Below are 21,817 nucleotides of genomic sequence, written 5' to 3'. Positions count from 1 at the left end.
ATAAGTAGCGCATGCTTAGCATCACCGCCGGCTCAGGATTAACGCCGGGTAAAACTCGTTTCGCTAAATATTATCTTTATTAGCGCATGTCTAGAATTTCCGCCCGGTCAAACTCGTTTCGCCAAATAATTAGCATATGCCTAGAATTTCCGCCGGGTCAAACTTGTTATCTCACGAGTGACACTTCACCTGTCATCATTTCAAAAAGGAGGAGGCAGATTTCAACAATTTGAAATCGCATAAAGGGAAGACTATTAAGAGCTATTCAGTAGGATTTAAGGTCCAAGCTATTGAACATGCTAAAAAGAACAGTAAGCAGCTATGTTTTATTAATATACCGTAGCTGCGTGTGTCAAATATGAGTCATTAAATGACTCCCGCCTCCTGGTGGTAGAGGGCGCTAGTGATCCTTCTTGCGACTACTCGGCTGCAGAAGAAGTGACAACAAGCAGCAAGAGTGAGCAGCGATCGTTTATATTTTTCTTTCGCTTGCACTTTTAACATGGAGGATTACATATCTAAAATAAAACAGTTTTCTAAACTGGACTTTCAATCAAAGCAGGAGGTAATAAAGGAAGATCTCCATCAAGACAGAGAGACTTTTAAAACTGAAGAAAGATAAGGAAGACTTCCATAAACAAGTTATCGATGCTTTTGATCAGAAGGAGCTGCGCATGGACTTCATTTATAAGTAAAGGTAAGACCATAATAGCGTTTTTTTATTAAATGTGCTTTTCATGATGGTATCCTTACATCACACTCAAATTTATAAGCGCAGGCCTAAATTTACCGCATGCCTTTGGTAAGCGCCGGAGTGAGAAGACGTTTTGAAATAATTAGCGCATGCTTGCCTTTACCGCATCCCTTTGGTAAGCGCCGGAGTGAGAAGAGGTTTTAAATTAATTAGCGCAATTCAAGGAAATATGGTAGTTGGAATATTGATACAATAAAAGTTTAAAATGTATGCAATTTCATGCAGCACTGATATTGTTTCCAACTAGACAAAGAAATGCTACCTTTAGTAAGAAAATGTAAGGTACTTGAAGTGAAGTGAAGTGAATTATATTTATATAGCGCTTTTCTCTAGTGACTCAAAGCGCTTTTACATAGTGAATCCCAATATCTAAGTTACATTTAAACCAGTGTGGGTGTCACTGGGAGCACATGGGTAAAGTGTCTTAGCCAAAGACACAACGGCAGTGACTAGGACGGCGGAAACGGGAATCGAACCTGCAACCCTCAAGTTGCTGGCACGGCCACTCTACCAACCGAGCCATACCGTCCTACTTAATAGATATTTCCAATATAAAATGATTCCACCTGTGCACTAAAGAATGCACGGTCACATTACTCAGCCTTCTCGGCCGTGTGTTGCGAAGAGGAAGTACGTTACCACGGTAACAGGCGGGACAAAAGTGACATTTCAGTTACCTCAAACTCAAACTTGGAGCTCCCAAAATTGGTCCTCTGCTTTTGCCAGAAGTTGTCGGGTTTGATGATGAGCGCGACGTGGATGCACGAGGGGAAGGACTCCTGCAGGATCTTCAGCAGAGGCTTGATGCTGTCCCACTTGGAGCCGCGCATGTCAACGATGACCGTGAAGCCATGTTTACAAACCTCCTCGCTGGAGGGATGGGAGATAATCCAGAAAAGAGGGGACAGATGTGGGGAAGGAAGGGGAGGGGGTTCAATCAAAAAAAAAAGAGGAAAGAATGCAAAACCTGTGAGATGACGCATTTTCTATAGCCTACGCAGCAAACATGGATCTTGCACGCCCACGCGCTCACACAGCCGCCCACACATGCAGAAACCTGTGACGACTGACTCATGTTGAAATACACACATCAACACACAACTATTTCTCAACACTTGCTGACAATCTGACACTATTTGTAGCATCCTTCCCTCAAAGTGACTTGAAAATGCGCCGTGGTGCAAAATGAGAACTATGGCAACCGATGGGATGCTACAGTGACATGTGTCGTATTCGGTCTTGCAGCGTTGAAATGGAGATGGCTGTGGAGGTGAAGAATTTACCTGCGAGGTGAGAAGACGAGCGGTCCACACTAACGAGTACTGCTGCACTGCCTCGGCTACTGCGACGTTTTGTTTTGCTTCCTCGCACACACTCACACACCAGCTCTCACACATGCGCGCTTCATCTCTGTGGGTTTTAATCCACCCCCCTCCTTCTCGCTCTTTCTCCCAGCATATAACCTTCCTCGCTTGTTCTCCGTTATCCATGCAGGCATTCCCTCACGTCCCTCTTCGTCACTATAAAAGTGCTTTTTGCCAGCCCATTAACTGCTCTTGAATACATTTCCTCTCCCCCTCTCTCGACCATCACATGCTCCACTCAGCACTGTGACAGTGTGCTTCCTTCCGATGCATTGTCACAAGAGTCATTGAACGTCGTACCTGGGGATGCCGGCCAGGTAGGCGATCAGTCTCTTCAGGTCGTCGGTGCGTATTCTGTCGTGGTTACTGCGAGACGGGAACGTCAACACTGGGCCGCCACGTCGATCCCTGCCGCCTAAGACAAAACACAGGAGGAAGTAAAATGATTGTTATGAGGCGGTCATTTCAGGAAGTTGTTTGTTGTAGCGCTGGGACTCATGTGGTTCATTTCGGACACAGTAACCCGCATTTAATTACAACTCTGCACATCTGCTCTATCGCCATATATCAAATCCAACATGAATTACCGTATTTCCTTGAATTTCCGCCAGGGCGAAAATTAATTTAAAACCTCTTCTCACTCCGGCGTTTACCAAAGGCATGCGGTAAAGGCAAGCATGCGCTAATCACTTTAAAACCTCCTTTCACTCCGGCGCTTACCAAAGGCATGCGGTAAATTTAGGCCTGCGCTTATAAATTTGAGTGTGATGTAAGGATACGATCATGAAAAGCACATTTAATTAAAAAAAAAAAAAAAAACGTTATTATGATCTTACCTTTACTTATAAATGAAGTCCATGCGCAGCTCCTTCTGATCAAAAGCATCGATAACTTGTTTATAGAGGTCTTCCTTATCTTTCTTCAGTTTTAAAAGTCTCTCTGTCTGGATGGAGATCTTCCTTTATTACCTCCTGCTTCGATTGAAGGTCCAGTTTAGAAAACTGTTTTATTTTAGATATGTAATCCTCCATGTTAAAAGTGCAAGCGAGAGGAAAAAATAAACGATCGCTGCTTGTTGTCACTTCTTCTGCAGCCGAGTAGTCGCAAGAAGGATCACTAGCGCCCTCTACCACCAGGAGGCGGGAGTCATTTAATGACTCATATTTGACACACGCAGCTACGGTATATTGATAAAACATAGCTGCTTACTGTTCTTTTTAGCATATTCAATAGCTTGGACCTTAAATCCTAATGAATAGCTCTTAATCTTCTTCCCTTTATACGATTTCAAATGATTGAAATCAGCCTCCTCCATTTTGAAAATGATGACAGGTGAAGTGTCACTCGTGACGTGACGAGTTTGACCCGGCGTAAATTCTAGGCATATGCTAATTATTTTGCGAAACGAGTTAGACCCGGCGGCAATTCAAGGAAATACGCCGGGTTAGTTCATTATGTTTTTTTTAATCAGCTGCACAACCGTTGAATGCAGGGTCGTGATAAATTGGAGAGTAAGCGCTTTTGTGTACGTATATCGTAAATCAGAGACAAGATTTAATAAGAGACTTGTCCAGGGTGTACGCCGCCTTCCGCCCCATTGCTGCGGAGATAGGCTCCAGCACTCACCGCCACCACAAAAGAGACAAGCGGTAGAAAAACGGATGGATGGAATATCGCACAAGCTGTTGTTACAAACTGCTCTGTCAGCATAAAAAGAGCTGTACACAAGTGGAACGTGCAGGTGTTTAACAGCAACAGCTGATCAGTACATCTGGCATTTTAAAGTGCATGCAGAGGTATATAACACCATCATTCAGGCAAATTCAACCATTCATCGCAAATGGATTGATTGAATAAATGAATAGATTGCACAGTTCAGTACATATTCCGTACAATTGACCACTAAATGGTCACACCCCAATAAGTTTTTCAACTTGTTTAAGTCGGGGTCCACGTTAATCAATTCATGGTAAATTAATTATGCGCGTCCTTGCAACTTGGTCTAATGTCTGCCACTTCCCCCCCACATTTTGGCCCTTGCGCATCATTTTTGCCATTGGATGTTGTCTCTGAGCGAACATCAAAACTCTAAATCAATAATTTTGTGCAAAGACCACCTACTTCATGGACATCTTTTATAATCGAGCAAGAACAACAAAGATGCAACAAACACACGGCAAAAGGTAAATGAGTTGGCATAATAACACTTTTCTGCAGAACTTTATTGTAGAACTCAGCCTCCATCGGACACTTGCGTATCAGGCTTGTTGCCTAGTAAACAAGCCCCGCCCACGCTGTTTGTGCCCGGTCTGCAGGAAGCAGATCTTACCAGGGGTTACCATAGTAACTAGGGATGTCCCGATCCGATATTGATATCGGAAATCGGTCCGATATTAGCAAAAAAAGTGAATATCTGATTTTATCGGACTGAATCTAAAAACTCCGATATAAGCGCCCCGATATAAGCTGTCCATTTGCCGCTGCAGCACTTCTATAATAGGTGACTAGTTTGATCACACTCCAACACAGTAGTTGGCGGCAATGCCCCTTAATTAACATTGGTGGCGGCCGCGGAAGAAGATCGTCTCTGATCCAGCATGCACAGCCCACGTGATCACAACAACGACAACGTGTGTGCTCAGCAAAGTGTAGTGATGTTGGCTGTGTGGAAGTATTTTAACTCACAGCAAGCCGAAATGCTTATCTTCTTAAAAAAAAATCCCCACATTATGCTCGGACTGCAGAATGTGAAGAAGGAGGAGGAGGAGTAGTAAGGGTAGTCAGCACTGACTGATTATTATTTGTTTTATGCTCTTGTTATTAGAGTGATATGTTTATTGTGTTTACACTATTCTTCAGTGAAGACTAAGAGTAATTACTACATTGTTTTGGGCATAGTCAGTCAGTGAAACTGGAGCTGTGAACTCTTAATTTAGAGCAGTTGGACAGTGGACAATATTGTGTTGTTTTTGTCCCTGCCCACAGTTGTTTCCAACATATGCTGACAGTAAAAAAATAACTGAAGGGAACTTGAATTGTTTGCACTTTAAAACGTTTTTTGTTTTTTTCATTGGATTTATTTAGGTTATTTTTCAGGGTCTTCTAATTTATTTTTAATTTATTCTTTTCAATTGTATAATTATGTTGGTATTAGTGGTTATTTTGCACTTTAAATATAACATTTTGTTTTTATTGGATTTGTTGAGGTAATACTCTTATGTTGAAGGTTAAAATTTATGTAACCAATTGGTTAATAATAAATGGGTCAGTTTTTCCTATACCTACTCTTGCTGACTATTGTTTTCTGTTTTAACACTACAACATCAGTAACAGTAACATCACTTTATCAAGCCTTTTCTAACATTATACAAAACAAAATAAGGAATAAATATATGTATGATTCGTGCCTATATCGTATCGTATTGATATCGGTATCGGCAAATACTCAAGGCTACAATATCGGTATCGTATCGGAAGTGAAAAAGTTGTACCGGGACATCCCTAATAGTAACCCATATGTCACTCAAAAGTAAAGATTCGAACCATTGGAATCCTTTCTATAGATTGAAAATATCCAGTGGGCCGTGTAAAAATGTGTATTATGTTGTATTGTGCCCAGGTCGTCCAGTGTACTGCCTTTTTTATGCTGTTTTGCAAGACCTTGTTCACGTGACTAGAAACTTGACAACTCAACGGCTGGTTTTGAGACCGGATCGATTGCTTCGGTCTTATTATACTGAAAGTGAGTATTGCTTTTTGAAGCAGCAAATTTTTCGACACTGAATTTTCAGCACTGAATTTTTCTACACTGATTTATTTATTTTTTTTGAAACACGCATTTTGCTGACACATTTTTTAAATGGAATTGTAAGCATAAAATCCAGTTCAAAAAATTCAAACCCAAAAAATTCAGTGTAAAAAAAAAAAAAAACCCTTTGTAATAAAGACACATATCAACCTCCATAGTTATGCTTGTGTGAAAACACCCGCAGTTGCTGCTCTTCCGGCGCTAGAAAAGCTACAAACTACATTTTAATTTATCGTTCGGTTAATTGATTTACGGAATAACATCCCTGATCTATAGGCCACGCACACTGCAACAAGACAAGACTACAATGATGTCATAATATTATTGTATATACAAACCCCGTTTTGATATGAGTTGGGAAATTGTGTTAGATGTAAATATAAACGGAATACAAAGTTTTGCAAATCCTTTTCAACCCATATTCAGTTGAATGCACTACAAAGACAAGATATTTGATGTTCAAACTCATAAACTTTATTTTTTTTGCAAATAATATTTAACTTACAATTTCATGGCTGCGACACGTGCCAAAGTAGTTGGGAAAGGGCATGTTCACCACTGTGTTACATCACCTTTTCTTTTAACAACACTCAATAAACGTTTGGGAACTGAGGAAACTAATTGTTGAAAGTGGAATTCTTTCCCATTCTTGTTTTATGTAGAGCTTTAGTTGTTCAACAGTCCAGGGTCCGCTGTCGTATTTTACGCTTCATAATGCGCCACACATTTTCTATAGGAGACAGGTATGGACTGCAGGCGGGCCAGGAAAGTACCCGCACTCTTTTTTTACGAAGCCACGCTGTTTTAACACTTGTCTTGGTGAAATAAGCAAGGGCGTCCATGACAACGTTGCTTGGATGACAACATATGTTGCTCCAAAACCAGTGTGAACCTTTCAGCATTAATGGTGCCTTCACAGATGTGTAAGTTACCCATGCCTTGGGCACTAATACACCCCCATACCATCACAGAGGCTGGCTTTTGAACTTTGCGCCTATAACAATCCGAATGGTTATATTCCTCTTTGTTCCGGAGGACACCACGTCCTCTGTTTCCGAATATAATTTGAAATGTGGACTTGTCAGACCACAGAACACCTTTCCACTTTGCATCAGTCCATCTTAGGTGAGCTCGGGCCCAACCAAGCCGGCGGCGTTTCAGGACATTGTTGATTAATTTGGCTTTGCATAGTAGTTTTAACTTGCACTTACCGATGTAGCGACCAACTGTAGTTACTGACAGTGGTTTTATGAAGTGTTCCTGAGCCCATGTGGTGATATCCTTTACACACTGATGTCGGTTTTTGATGCAGTACCACCTGAGGGTTCAAAGGTTCGTAATAAACGTCATCAGTTTTTATTGCCACCTTTCCCAACTTCTTTGTCTCGTGTTGCTGGCATCAAATTCTAAAGTTAATGATTATTTGCAAAAAAAAAAATGTTTATCAGTTTGAACATCACATATGTTGTCTTTGTAGCATATTCAACTGAATATGGGTTGAAAATGTTTTGCAAATATTGTATTCCGTTTATATTTACATCCAACACAATTTCCCAACTCATATGGAAACGGGGTTTGTATATATATATATATATATATATATATATGTATATATAAATATATATATATATATATATATATATATATATATATATATATATATATATATATATATATCTATATATACATATATATATTTATATATATTAGGGTTGTAACGGTACGTGTATTTGTATTGAACCGCTTCGGTACGGGGGTTCCGGTTCGGTGCGGAGGAGTACCGAACGAGTTCCACACGAACATATGAAGTGCTATCCTAAAGTCTTAACAAGCTGCTCCGCTCCGTTCTGCCTCTGTCTCCTGCACAGTGCCCAGCATTGTCCCTCCCACACAACCATCTGATTGGTTACAACAGTAGCGATAACAAGCCAATCAGCAGTGTGTATTCAGAGCGCATCTCGTCAGCGCTTCAGCGTCGAGAAGATAGGCGTATAGCAGGGGAGCAACGGACTCTCCCCAATTTATTTTAAACACTTCCAAGTCAACTACTTTCTAAACAGCACAATGAGCCCGTTGACCTACTAGAAACAAACTGCAGCTCAGCTCACTCACAGTTCTGGCTTTAGGTGAAGGCTAGTTAGCTTTTAGCGTAACGTTAGCTCATTTTGCGGTGTGTGTGTGTTACGGACAGTGTTGATTGAGGTGTGTTGAAGCAACAAAAAAAGGACATTATGTTAAATGAAGAGTTTCTGTCTCTGATAGTGTATATAATAATGTAAGTGCATCATAAAGCCTACATTAACTCATTTTGCTATTGTACTATTTTTCAGCTATAGTTACATTAATCATTAGTAATGTAGCAGCCTAGTTTTGAATGGCAGGGTCCCTGCTATCACACGTTGATACAAATATAACATTTACATAATAAAAAAATCAACTACAGGCTTCCCCAATGCTGTAATAAATTAAGCATGATGAGTTGACTTGAACCGGATCGGTTCGCAGCCGAGTGTGAAGCGACCGGAATGAGAATCAGCACCTCCAAGTCCGAGTCCATGGTTCTCGCCCGGAAAAGGGTGGAATGCCATCTCCGGGTTGGGGAGGAGACCCTGCCCCAAGTGGAGGAGTTCAAATACCTAGCAGTCTTGTTCACGAGTGAGGGAAGAGTGGATCGTGAGATCGACAGGCGGATCGGTGCGGCGTCTTCAGTAATGCAGACGCTGTACCGATCCGTTGTGGTGAAGAAGGAGCTGAGCCGGAAGGCAAAGCTCTCAATTTACCGGTCGATCTATATTCCCATCCTCACCTATGGTCATGAACTTTGGGTCATGACCGAAAGGATAAGATCACGGGTACAAGCGGCCGAAATGAGTTTCCTCCGCCGTGTGGCGGGGCTCTCCCTTAGAGATAGGGTGAGAAGCTCTGCCATCCGGCAGGAACTCAAAGTAAAGCCGCTGCTCCTTCACATCGAGAGGAGCCAGATGAGGTGGTTCGGGCATCTGGTCAGGATGCCACCCGAACGCCTCCCTAGGGAGGTGTTTAGGGCACGTCCAACCGGTAGGAGGCCACGGGGAAGACCCAGGACACGTTGGGAAGACTATGTCTCCTGGCTGGCCTGGGAACGCCTCGGGATCCCCCGGGAAGAGCTAGACGAAGTGGCTGGGGAGAGGGAAGTCTGGGTTTCCCTGCTTAGGCTGTTGCCCCCGCGACCCGACCTCGGATAAGCGGAAGATGATGGATGGATGGATGGATGGATGGAGTTGACTTGAAACTGTTTAATGTTGCACTTTTTATATGTAGAAGAAAAGTTGTGTCATTTCATTTCATCCAAGCAACAACTTGAGGCAGTTTAATGTGGATTAACGTGGGCAGAATTATTATAGTGTTCCCAATGTTAAAAGGATCAAGCCATTGTTTACAAATTTGGTAAGTAAATAACCAAAAAATGTATATTTTGTTGTTTTCTTACTGTACCTAAAATGAACCGAACTGTGACCTCTAAACCGAGGTACGTACCGAACCAAAATTTTTGTGTACCGTTACAACTCTAATATATATTATTGTATTTGAGACACTAGTGATTTAGGGCTATATAAGTAAACATTGATTGATTGATATTTGCATACTTGGCTGTAATGCTGCTTGGAGAAATGCAACAAAGAAGAAGTGAAAGCAGAAGATGACATCACAAGAAGTCATGACGGAAGTGAAATGCGAGGCTGCTACGAGGCTGCTTGTGAACACAGGCTCAATGTGCTCAGCCCACAAATTAGTCAGATCAGAGTGCTTGCAGGGGTGGAAAGCAAAAGACTAAATGTGGGGAAGATGTTTATTATGATGCTCATGTTGGAAATAACAGGCTTAGCTCGTGCACCCTGTTCCCCCTCCTTTGTCTTTGCAGCCTTCCTTTCTTCAATTCAAAGCCAATCGCTCTGCCAGCGACGACTCGGGGATGCCGTTTCTGACAATGCGTCATCGCCATGGCAACGCTGCTCTGTCTCTCTCTTGACTTGCCTGAGTCATCGTGACTGTCAATGCTATTCTGTTCGACCTTACCCTAAGTACAAAACACCCACATAATTCTTGATTGGTACTTCATTTGGTAAAGTTAGGTAGGGGGTGCCAAACGTTTTTTGCACTGCGGGCCACATGGTGCGTTCCATTTGTAATGGGAAGTTGGAATTTCAGAGTTCTTAGTCGGAATTTCAACTGAAACGCCATGCGAGGTTGGCTGTCTGACTTGGAAGTCGGAACATACTCACCACCCCCCGAGTTTGTTTCAAAGATGGCTTCTTTGGATGTAAACAATGATGTCTGCTTCTAAAACATCCATTAACAGCACTTCTGATTAGTTTTTGTCGCAGTAGATCAGCAAAATACAATGTTTTGTTGGACGTTTTTAGCCACTGTAGTGTAAACAACATTTCAACCACGTGGTACGTTTACCGTATTTCCTTGAATTGCCGCCGGGGCGCTAATTAATTTAAAACTTCTTCTCACTCTGGCGTTTACCAAAGGCATGCGGTAAAGGCAAGCATGCGCTAATCTGAAGCATGCGCTAATCTAAAGCATGTTGCCCACATCTGAGGTCCTCTCCAAGGTTTCTCATAGTCAGCATTGTCACTGGCGTCCCACTGGATGCGAATTCTCTCTGCCCACTGGGTGTGAGTTTTCCTTGCCCTTTTGTGGGTTCTTCCGAGGATGTTGTAGTCGTAATGATTTGTGCAGTCCTTTGAGACATTTGTGATTTGGGGCTATATAAATAAACATTGATTGATTGATTGAATTATTTTAAAACCTCTTCTCACTCCGGTGCTTACCAAAGGCATGCGGTAAATTCAGGCCTGCGCTTATAAATTTGAGTGTGATGTAGGGATACCATCAAGAAAAGCACATTTAATTAAAAAAAACCTTATTATGGTCTTACCTTCACTTATAAATGAAGTCCATGCGCAGCTCCTTCTGATCAAAAGCATCGATAACTTGTTTATAGAAGTCTTCCTTATCTTTCTTCAGTTTTAAAAGTCTCTCTGTCTCGATGGAGATCTTCAAAGTTTATATGTGGTTATAGTGTACCTATATATATATTTATATGTGGTTTGTATATATTTATATGTGGTTTATATATATTTATATGTGGTTATAGTGTATATCTATTTATATGAGGTTATAGTCTATATACAGTATATATATATATATTTATATTTATATGTGGTTTATAGTGCATATTTATATGTGGTTATAGTCTATATATATTTATATGTGGTTTATATGTATTTATATGTGGTTTGTATATATTTGTATGTGGTTATAGTGTATATCTATTTATATGTGTTTATAGTCTATATATATATTTATATGTGGTTTGTATATATTTGTATGCGGTTATAGTGTATATCTATTTATATGTGGTTAGAGTCTATATATATTTTCTCATTATGTTTTGCACACTCTTGGAGTCAACATGGACCACAATGGAAACAAGGCTTTTGGCTTTTTGAGCCATCCATTTGCCTTTTTAAAGCATTAAATGGATTCAATTCTTTAAGATGTCATTAAAATACTCAATCAATCAATCAATCAAAGTTGCCATTTTGAGTTCCGACCTCACAACTGGAACGCTCACAACTTGGCTGTGCAGTCATTCCGAGCTCCAACTTTCAACTTGTGAGCTAAATGGAATGCAGCAACAGACTGACAAATTAAAGGAACGCGGGGGCCATTTTGGTCACTTTCACCTTCAAAACCAGGACAATATACAGCCTTTTTTTTTTTTAAAGAAGTAGAAAATGCAAATAGCCAAAGCCAAAATAAAATGCAAACAGTAAACACACTGGCCAAATAACAACAAGTAATAATAAATAGGCTAAAAAAGTGTCACCCTCTGCAGGGCAAAGACACTGCGTGGACCAATTGACTTGACTTCTTCATAATACCAGAAAAATGCATCATGTCATCATATGTAATATGACTGCAGTGTTTGGCGAACTACTTGGAAAATCTAGTGAGCTAAGTTCCAAGTTATTGCACATGAAATATAACTTCATGATACTGAGAAATGTAACAAGCGAAGAGAAAATTAAATAACAAAAGTATTCTTTTTTTTCCTTTTTTTTTTTTTTTACAGGAACATAAACTAAAGTTATACTTGTCATCTTTGACTCATTGTTTTCCCTTCGCTTCCTACCTAGAGAAGTCCATTCACGCCCACAAGAACAAATAAAGGCATGCAAACAAGCACACTGTGTTGGTAACCAGTCCTAATGCTGGCTTTGCTTTCTGAGTGACTTGCAGGGATGCGAGTAGCCAGAACATTTCTGTCTGCACAAAGTACTGCCGGAAAGAACATTGTGAAAATCAAGACTACATTTCCTACAATTGGGTGCATTTCAAAACTATCATTTATCATCTACCAAACCTCTTTTTGACACTTGCATGTGCCATGTCATGTACCACACACTTTTACTAGATCATTTACTAACATTATTATTTTGAAAAGTTATAGAACATGCATGCAAAGAACCCATTTGGCAACTCTACCCTGTAGCCACGCCCCCTCAGGTAATGTACTTCCTGTCTTGTGACCTGTGTACAATCTGTCAGGTCAAATATATACCTTCTTGCTGGCTGCTGATAAATACTCTAGAACAGGGGTAGGGAACCTGTGGCTCTACAGCCAGATGTGGCTCTTTTGATGACTGCCTCTGGCTCGCAGATAAATCTTAGCTGACATTGCTTAACACAATAATTATGACTAATTTCGCTGGTAATCACAGTGCTAAAAATAACGTGCAAAATATAAAACATTCTCATGCATTTATAACCATCCATCCGTTTTCTACCGCACCTGTTCAAGAAGTTGCATTAATGGTAAGAGGTATTTTATGTCACGATGGGGGGGTCGCAGCTTGCTGCAGAGTCGTTCCCCCAGCAAGGCAGACGGACTACTCGGGACATGGCATTTAGGTAAAAACATGATTTAATTTAAACTAAAAAAAAGATACAAACAAAAATCGCTCACAGTGGAGGCAAAACTTGGGCTAAGGAACAAAGCTAACGCATAAACAGACTAAGAACATAAATCAAACAAAACTTACTTGGTATGGCATGAAGCACAAAACTATGGCAAGGCATGAAACAAGTCAGCACAGAGCAAGAAAAGATCACATTGACGCCAGGGCGACTGACTGGCAAAGACAAGCTTAAATACTGCCTCTGATTAGTGCTCGGGAAGCAGGTGAGTGGGCATTTTGTCCACCAGAGACAGGTGGATAAAATGAGTAACCAAGAAAACCAGACCATGGAGTGGAAAAAAAATGGAACTTAAAGAGTCCAAAGGACAAACAGCACATGGCCAAACAAAAACATGATCAACCGACATGACATTTTATTTATTATTGGTTAGCTTCAGAATAACAATGTTATTAAAAAGAATAAAAGACTTATTATACTCTAAAAATGTTGGTCTTACTTAAAAATGCAGACATTTAGTTGTATTCAGTGTTAAAAAATATGATATGGCTCTCACTGAAATACATTTTGAAATATTTGGCTTTCATGGCTCTCTCAGTCAAAAAGGTTCCCGACTCCTGCTCTAGAACTACAACTGCATTGGAACCACCATTGTTCGGTATGGGGCTGCAATCATCCCAATAGGATTAGCAGCAATGTGGCTCGACGACAAGTAAGCTGGGAGTATCGTTAGCTAACTAGCCAGCTTGTTTGGGCGCTCCTGATCGTCCAGCAACTCATGTACATCCTATTTTTATTGATATTTCATTTAAAAAAATGTTAAAGTGAAATTTTGACGCGAAAATTAATATTTAAGTTCTGCGTTTTGGCAGATATTTTACATACAGTATGTGCTCCACTCAACGCTCAGGGAGTTTTTGCATTTGCTCTTACAGACAGATGAAAAATGAAAAGGGAACATTGTTCTCTGAAATTGTCTCCAGCTGTGCGCTTTTCAATCGGGCTGCAGCAGACAATGTGTGGAAGTGATCGGCGGGAGCACAGGTAAGTGACGTAATACAGGAGAGATGCATTGGAAACTTGGAATATGGAGCATCTTGAAAAGCTATTTGATGTATAAAAAAAAACAAACTAAAAACAGCATTGTTACGACCACGCTACTAAAGAATGTACCGTATTTTCCGCACTATAAGGCACACCTAAAAACCACACATTTTCTCAAAAGCTGACAGAGTGCCTTATAATCCGGTGCACCTTATATATGGACCAATATTGAGCCACAATAAGCGGTAGAAAATGGATGGATAGAGGTCTCGCGACTACGGTAAGCAGCCGCCAACTTCCTTTTCCCTTATAGAAGAAGGTTCGCAGCCGAGTGTGAAGCGACCGGAATGAGAATCAGCACCTCCAAGTCCGAGTCCATGGTTCTCGCCCGGAAAAGGGTGGAATGCCATTTCCGGGTTGGGGAGGAGACCCTGCTCCAAGTGGAGGAGTTCAAGTACCTAGGAGTCTTGTTCACGAGTGAGGGAAGAGTGGATCGTGAGATCGACAGGCGGATCGGTGCGGCGTCTTCAGTAATGCGGACGTTGTACCGATCTGTTGTGGTGAAGAAGGAGCTGAGCCGGAAGGCAAAGCTCTCAATTTACCGGTCGATCTACATTCCCATCCTCACCTATGGTCATGAGCTTTGGGTCATGACCAAAAGGATAAGATCACGGGTACAAGCGGCCCAAATGAGTTTCCTCCGCCGTGTGGTGGGGCTCTCCCTTAGAGATAGGGTGAGAAGCTCTGCCATACGGGAGGAACTCAAAGTAAAGCCGCTGCTCCTTCACATCGAGAGGAGCCAGATGAGGTGGTTCGGGCATCTGGTCAGGATGCCACCCGAACGCCTCCCTAGGGAGGTGTTTAGGGCACGTCCAACCGGTAGGAGGCCACGGGGAAGACCCAGGACACGTTGGGAAGACTATGTCTCCCGGCTGGCCTGGGAACGCCTCGGGATCCCCCGGGAAGAGCTAGACAAAGCGGCTGGGGAGAGGGAAGTCTGGGTTTCCCTGCTTAGGCTGTTGCCCCCGCGACCCGACCTCGGATAAGCGGAAGATGATGGATGGAAGAAGAAGCGCGCGGTGCATGCTGGGATATATGACTGCGGGAGGCGTGCAGTTTCTGTGTGTTTATGTAAAGACCCCAAAATGGCTTCTATTAAGAGACACGCTTACGACGCAGAGTTTAAACTCAAGGCGATCAGTCACACAGTAGAACACGGGAACAGAGCAGCAGCGAGAGAATTTAACATTAACAGCAGCGACATTGACTCGTTTAATGACGACTTAAACGAGACTGAGCCGGGCATGTTGGATGACGTATTCGCCCAACTGTTTGATTCGAACACTGAAGAAAAATAATTTGAGGGATGCGTGGATGAGGAATAACTTAATAAAGTGAGCTTTACATGTTTATTTTGTGTGTTGTGTGACATTATTGTTTGAGCAACGTTGAGTTATTGATATATTCTTGCTTTGCACTATTTCGAGTGTTACTATATTGTGATTGCACTAACGTTTGATTTACCATAACAGTATCAGACTGTTTTTTACGTGTTTATTGAATCGGGAAAAATAATAAAACAGCTGTTTATTCATTTTGGGAGTGAACGGAGTTGTCAGAACGTGGTTTGTAATCTATTAATAAAGTTTGACTGACCTATCTGACTGTTTTGTTGACATTCCCTTTAGCGCAGCTCCATCTAAAACAGTGGTTCTTAACCTTGTCGGAGGTACTATACCCCCGCCAGTTTCATATGCGCATTCACCGAACCCATCCATCCATCCATCCATCCATCTTCTTCCGCTTATCCGAGGTCGGGTCGCGGGGGCAGCAGCCTAAGCAGGGAAGCCCAGACTTCCCTCTCCCCAGCCACTTCGTCTAGCTCTTCCCGGGGGATCCCGAGGCGTTCCCAGGCCAGCCGGGAGACATAGTCTTCCCAACGTGTCCTGGGTCTTCCCCGTGGCCTCCTACCGGTTGGACGTGCCCTAAACACCTCCCTCGGGAGGCGTTCGGGTGGCATCCTGACCAAATGCCCGAACCACCTCATCTGGCTCCTCTCGATGTGAAGGAGCAGCAGCTTTACTTTGAGTTCCTCCCGGATGGCAGAGCTTCTCACCCTATCTCTAAGGGAGAGCCCCGCCACACGGCGGAGGAAACTCATTTCGGCCGCTTGTACCCGAGATCTTATCCTTTCGGTCATGACCCTAAAGCTCATGACCATAGGTGAGGATGGGAACGTAGATCGACCGGTAAATTGAGAGCTTTGCCTTCCGGCTCAGCTCCTTCTTCACCACAACAGATCGGTACAACGTCCGCATTACTGAAGACGCCGCACCGATCCGCCTGTCGATCTCACGATCCACTCTTCCCCCACTCGTGAACAAGACTCCTAGGTACTTGAACTCCTCCACTTGGGGCAGGGTCTCCTCCCCAACCCGGAGATGGCACTCCACCCTTTTCCGGGAGAGAACCATGGACTCGGATTTGGAGGTGCTGATTCTCATTCCGGCCGCTTCACACTCGGCTGCGAACCGATCCAGTGAGAGCTGAAGATCCCTGCCAGATGAAGCCAACAGGACCACATCGTCTGCAAAAAGCAGAGACCTAATCCCGCGGCCACCAAACCGGAACCCCTCAATGCCTTGACTGCGCCTAGAAATTCTGTCCATAAAAGTTATGAACAGAATCGGTGACAAAGGGCAACCTTGGCGGAGTCCAACCCTCACTGGAAACGTGTCCGACTTACTGCCAGCAATGCGGACCAAGCTCTGACACTGATCGTACCCGAACCCTTCTTTAGTGAAAAATAAAAAATAAATTTTATTCAGATTCAAGACAAAGATGTATGTTTTTGGTAACACTTTAGTATGGGGAACATATTCTAAGTAACAAAGACTTCATTTAGAGTTATTGGGTTAGGGCAGTGGTTCTCAAACTTTTTTTAGTCATCCCCCACTTTGGACAAGGGGGAGTTTTCAAGCCCCACCTGCCCCCATCGCCACAACAGAACGCTAATGCCCAGCTTAACATTTTCAAATTTATTGAACATCAAGTAACATTCAAGTCAGGGTTTACCACACATTCATTTATTTGTGGCGTCTCGCCACGAAAGAATTACGGCCGCCACAAATAAAAAAATTTAAAAAATTCGGCTTTTGACTCGCTTGACCGCTTATAAAAGCAGTGGGACTGTCTGTAAATAGAGCTTGTAGATACATATTATATAAATATGTAAATATGATATAAATATGTATATAAATATGTACATAAAGTGTTGTAATTATATTCCAAGTCCGCGTTCTTCTTGGTCATTGCCGCCGCAAGAATATAATAATAAACATTTTCTTAAAAGTGAAATTCCCTCCCGTTCCTCGCGCCCCACCTGTCATGTCTCTATTCCCCACAGGTGGGGCCCGCCCCACACTTAGAGAAACGCTGGGTTAGGGTTAGGGTTATAATAAGCCCATGCCGAATAAGGCATCAATTAGTACCTAATGACTAGTTAAGAGCCAATATGTTACTAATTTGCATGTTAATAAACAACTAATTAATGGTGAATATGTTCCCTGTACTAAAGTGTTACCATATTTTTTTTACAGGTGCACAAAATGAACCGTGCATGTTCAAACAACAAAACTAAGACAGTTTTACTATGTTACTAATTTGCATGTTAATAAACAACTAATTAATGGTGAATATGTCCCCTGTACTAAAGTGTTACCATATTTTTTTTACAGGTGCACAAAATGAACCGTGCATGTTCAAACAACAAAACTAAGACAGTGCATAAACTCACAACAAATTACACACCTGCAAATCAATCAGCTGTTGCCGTATCCGTAATATGCCAACAGGGAGAAGTTTGTATTTACACGAAGAGTCGGGTGTGTTTTGACCTCGGCCGAACCCCTAGGGGTTTGATCCAACCCTGGTTAAGAACCACTGATATAAAAGATGCATAACGTAACCCCAGCCTCTACTGTAGCATCTATTTCTATGCGCCTTATAATGCGGTGCGCCTTATATATGAACAAAGTTTTAAAATAGGCCATTCATTGAAGGTGCGCCTTATAGTGCGGAAAATACTGTACTTGAACTAGCACGCCACCCCTGCATGGACCCCTAAGTCTGACTGACTTGAGATTTCTCACACAGCTCAATGTGGTCTACAAAACACCCACTGCAACTTTAGGTTGTTAAGCCGAATGAGCATTAATTTGGTAAACACCTTTTGGGGACTGAAGTGAGCAAGATTGGTTGAAGAACATGGTTGTCACATGACTTAAGTTGTCTGAAACCCTTACCTGACAAAAACGCTACTTTTTCTTTCAGGATGGGAAGCACCTCCATTGCTCTCATGTCCTCATTTCTCCTAAAACCTGGGAAGAAAAAGAAAAGAGGAAGACAAAATGATGAACACAGAGGACATCTGTAATCGACAACATGGCGACAATTTCACTTGATTCAATCAATTTGCCATCAACATGGATCAAGTAGTGTATATGCAGCCAGAAGATACAAAAATAATGCACTGAGCAGTCATGGTCAATATATTTGTATGCTCTTAAAATAAAGCCATGCAAAAATCATGATGCGTATCGTGTGTTTTCCAACTAGCAGCCCCTCTGTCTGTGAGCAGTGTCTCATGACTGATACACAGCTTAAGTTCCTTTATTGATATTTTAGTCCATTAAATTTCTGACGTCATGGAGTCTTTTTTTTTGGCTGAGTAAAGCCAAATTGGCTGCAGTTAAAAGGTGTTAAAAGGGGAGTGTGAAGGAACACATTGTATTTCCTTGAATTGCCGCCGGGTATAGAGTATGCGCCTGCCTAGAATTGCTGCCGGGTCAAACTCGTTTCACAAAATAATTAGCGCATGCTTAGTATTACCGCCGGCTCAGGATTAACGCCGAGTCAAACTCGTTTCGCAAAAGATTATTCTAATTAGAGCATGTCTAGAATTTCAGCCGGGTCAAACTTGTTTCGCCAAATAATTAGCATATGCCTAGAAATTTTGCCGGGTCAAACTCGTCACGTCACGAGTGACACTTCACCTGTCATCATTTTCAAAATGGAAGAGGCTGATTTCAATCATTTAAATTCGCAAAAAGGGAAGAAGATTAAGAGCTATTCAGTAGGATTTAAGGTCCAAGCTATTGAATATGCTAAAAAGAACAGTAAGCAGCTATGTTTTATTAATATACCATAGCTGCGTGTGTCAAATATGAGTCATTAAATGACTCCCGCCTCCTGGTGGTAGAGGGCGCTAGTGATCCTTCTTGCGACTACTCGGCTGCAGAAGAAGTGACAACAAGCAGCAAGAGTGAGCAGCGATTGTTTTTTGTTTTTTTTTCCTCTCGCTTGCACTTTTAACATGGAGGATTACATATCTAAAATAAAACAGTTTTCTAAACTGGACTTTCAATCGAAGCGGGAGGTAATAAAGGAAGATCTCCATCGAGACAGAGAGACTTAAAACTGAAGAAAGATAAGGAAGACTTCTATAAACAAGTTATCGATGCTTTTGATCAGAAGGAGCTGTGCATGGACTTCATTTATAAGTAAAGGTAAGCCAATAATAACGTTTTTTTTTATTAAATGTGCTTTTCATGATGGTATCCTTACATCACACTCAAATTTATAAGCGCACGCCTAAATTTACTGCATGCATTTGGTAAGCGCCGGAGTGAGAAGAGGTTTTAAAATAATTAGCGCATGCTTGCCTTTACCGGATGCCTTTGGTAAAAGCCGGAGTGAGTAGAGGTTTTAAATTATTTAGCGCCCCGGCGGCAATTCAAGGAAATACGGTAATAAGAGAAAAGGCCATCGATGGAGGAAATGGACATCAGCGTCTTTTCAGCAACGAGTGACTCGTCTTCTGAAGAAAGAGCATCTTTGACGAGCGCAGGAATTATCAAAAGGTTAGTGAAACGTTCGATGCCGACAACATGACATGTCAAAAAAGCGTCGACACGACGTGTATAGTCGAACTGTAAATTTAAACAAATTTTAATCACGGTTTAATTTTTTCTTCTGACAAAAACAAGAAAATGATGATTGGAAAACATCATTAATAGGCCATGGAGCGTGAATGCACATTTTGGAGTTTGTGACGATGAATTGGATGAGTGAGGAAATGAGTGAAAAAAGAGCAAGTCTACTAAAAAATTGGATTACCATGACTGCTACTTTTTATTTGACATAGCGCAGGTATGCCTGATTAAAGGCCTACTGAAAGCCACTACTACCGACCACGCAGTCTGATAGTTTATATATCAATGATGAAATATTAACATTGCAACACATGCCAATACGGCCTGTTTAGTTTACTAAATTGCAATTTTAAAGTTTGCGCGGAAAGTATCACGCTAAAACGTCGCGGTATGATGATGCGTGCGCGTGACGTCACGCATTGTAGAGGACATTTTGTTCCAGCACCGTTCACAGCTATAAGTCGTCTCTTTTCATCGCATAATTCCACAGTATTCTGGACTTCTGTGTGGCTGAATCTTTTGCAATTTGTTCAATGAATAATGGAGACGTCAAAGAAGAAAGCTGTAGGAGGGAAGCGGTGCATTGCGGCCGCCTTTAGCAACACAAACACAGCCGGTGCTTCATTGTATACATTCCCAAAAGATGACGGTGAAGCTTTACTATTGAACAGAGCGGTCAAGCGAACACGGTTGGATTGGACCACACACACAAAGTACAGTGTAATATGCAACGACCATTTCGAAAGATGGTGTTTCAAAGAGGGTCCCTTGCGAAGGGCAGAGATGGGCATCGCCACCACCCGTCGACTGGTGCTGAAGAAAGGTGCGGGGCCGACCTTCAGGTTGTACAGGTACGACCATATAATCTCACTAAAACACTAGTAACACAATAAGCAGATAAGCGATTTTCCAGAATTATCCTAGTAAATTTGTCTAATAACATCTGAATCGCTCCCTCGGTATATATAGTCTTTTTTTTTTCTAGTCTATCACTCTCACTTTCTTCATCCCCAAATCTTTCATCTTCGCTCAAATTAATGGGGAAATCGTCGCTTTCTCGGTCTGAATCGCTCTCGCTGCTGGTGGCCATGATTGTAAACAATGTTCAGATGTGAAGAGTTCCACAACCCGTGACATCACGCGCACACCGTCTGCTACTTCCGGTACAGGCAAGGCTTTTTTATTAGCGACCAAAAGTTGCGAACTTTATCGTCGATGTTCTCTACTAAATCCCTTCAGCAAAATATGGCAATATCACGAAATGATCAAGTATGACACATAGAATGGACCTGCTATCCCCGTTTAAATAAGAAAATCTCATTTCAGTAGGCTTTTAATAATCACTAAACTCCCCCAAAAATAGTAAGGCATTACCACGTTCACGTAACCACAGATGAGTCACAGAATTAGCCATCGAAATGCAATCCGCTTTGTAACACAAACTATCAAGAACATTGAAAAAAATGTGAGTGAAATGCTGTTATTGTGAGGAAAAGGAACATTTTTTTGGGACTGCTCATTTATTCCCGAAAGTAAACACGTCCTGAACTAAACAATGTGGAAACGACCACTTAAGACAGCGACTTATTGTTTTTTTAAACAGCCTCAAGTCATGACCTGCCCCTCTATTTAACAGCACCGCCTCCATATTGTGTGTCATAAGTTCAAAAACCTTCGGAATGGACTAAATCCTGGATAGTCTGCACATCTCTTGTATTTAAGACAATCGCAGAATTACAAAGCCCGTTTCCATATGAGTTAGGAAATTGTGTTAGATGTAAATATAAACGGAATACAAAGATTTGCAAATCCTTTTCAACCCATATTCAGTTGAATATGCTACAAAGACAAGATATTTGATGTTCAAACTCATAAACTTTAT

The 21,817-nt window shown here is 41.8% G+C and overlaps 1 protein-coding gene and 1 long non-coding RNA gene across 5 annotated transcripts in view; one reads left to right on the top strand and one right to left on the bottom strand.

Annotated features, from left to right (window-relative positions):
* Positions 1–21,817, bottom strand: part of LOC133540068 (triple functional domain protein-like) — a 212,868-nt gene that overhangs the window by 118,223 nt on the left and 72,828 nt on the right. For all 4 annotated transcript variants that reach the window (XM_061882552.1, XM_061882551.1, XM_061882554.1 and 1 more), the window contains exons 3-5: positions 18,247–18,321; positions 2,419–2,533; positions 1,432–1,624 (exon numbers count right to left, since the gene is read on the bottom strand). In XM_061882552.1, the coding sequence (XP_061738536.1) occupies positions 1,432–1,624; positions 2,419–2,533; positions 18,247–18,321 (383 nt within the window). The remainder of the gene's footprint in view (positions 1–1,431; positions 1,625–2,418; positions 2,534–18,246; positions 18,322–21,817) is intronic.
* On the top strand, positions 1,884–18,531 carry LOC133540072 (uncharacterized). The gene is made up of 2 exons (XR_009803539.1): positions 1,884–2,044; positions 18,275–18,531. It is a non-coding gene; the product is annotated as an uncharacterized LOC133540072 (long non-coding RNA).

This window comes from Nerophis ophidion, linkage group LG21 (assembly GCF_033978795.1).
Source record: "Nerophis ophidion isolate RoL-2023_Sa linkage group LG21, RoL_Noph_v1.0, whole genome shotgun sequence".
Classification (NCBI taxonomy): Eukaryota; Metazoa; Chordata; class Actinopteri; order Syngnathiformes; family Syngnathidae; genus Nerophis; species Nerophis ophidion.
The sequence above is the reverse complement of the archived record's forward strand: the minus strand, read 5'-3'. Positions and strand labels throughout refer to the sequence as shown.